The 790-nt window shown below is 67.3% G+C and overlaps 1 protein-coding gene across 1 annotated transcript in view; it reads left to right on the top strand.

Annotated features, from left to right (window-relative positions):
• The first annotated feature begins 365 nt into the window (after positions 1–365).
• Positions 366–790, top strand: part of Pou3f2 (POU class 3 homeobox 2) — a 1799-nt gene continuing 1374 nt past the window's right edge. The window contains exon 1 of the mRNA XM_004645930.1: positions 366–487. Coding sequence (XP_004645987.1) covers positions 366–487 — 122 coding nt within the window. The remainder of the gene's footprint in view (positions 488–790) is intronic.

Here is a 790-nt window from a genome sequence, read left to right as displayed (position 1 = left end):
ACACACACACACACACACAGGAGCGCGCGCGCACACACACACACACACACACACACACCCCAAGTCTTCCAAGTGGTGACGGTCGATAAGAGCTCCTGGACCGCCCCCCCCCCCGCCCGGCTGCTCCGCCTGGGAGACAGATGGGGGGCGGGGCCCCCAAGGGAGCGGGAGGAGGCGGCCAGGGTGGTGACGAAGAGGGGGGTGAGAACTGAGAGAATGTGAATCGCGACTCCAGGGGGGACCAGGAGGAGGGCTGCAAGGACTCCGCGCCCCGGGGAGGAGGTGGGGGCAGCTCTGCGCCAATCAGGGGCTCCGGCCTGGGAGGTTGCTAGCGGTATCCACGTAAATCAAAGGGCGCGGAGCCAATGGGAGGGGGCGGAGGGGGCGGGGCCCAGGCGCGTGCCGCCGCGAGCCGCCGCTGCCAAGAGAGCGGGAGAGAGCTGGTGAGAGCAGGAGCGGGGGGAGCAGCGAGCAAGCGAGTCGGAGAGTGAGCGCCGGCGAGAGGAGGGAGAGGAGGAGAAAGAGCGAGGGCGGGCGGGAGGCGGCGGCGGCAGCGGCAGTAATAGCAGGAGCAGCCACAGAAGGCGTCGGAGCGGGCGTCGGAGCTGCCCGCTAGGGGGGAGACAGAGAAAGAGAGAGAGGAGCGAGCGAGAGAGAGAGAGAGAGAGAGAGAGAGAGAGAGAGAGAGAGAGAGAGAGGAGAGGGAGCCCGAGGCGGAAAAGTAACTGTCAAATGCGCGGCTCCTTTAACCGGAGCGCTCAGTCCGGCTCGGAGAGTCATGGCGACCGCA

Source organism: Octodon degus, unplaced genomic scaffold, assembly GCF_000260255.1.
Source record: "Octodon degus isolate 3935 unplaced genomic scaffold, OctDeg1.0 scaffold00244, whole genome shotgun sequence".
NCBI classification, from domain to species: Eukaryota; Metazoa; Chordata; class Mammalia; order Rodentia; family Octodontidae; genus Octodon; species Octodon degus.
This window is presented reverse-complemented; position numbering and strand designations above follow the sequence as displayed.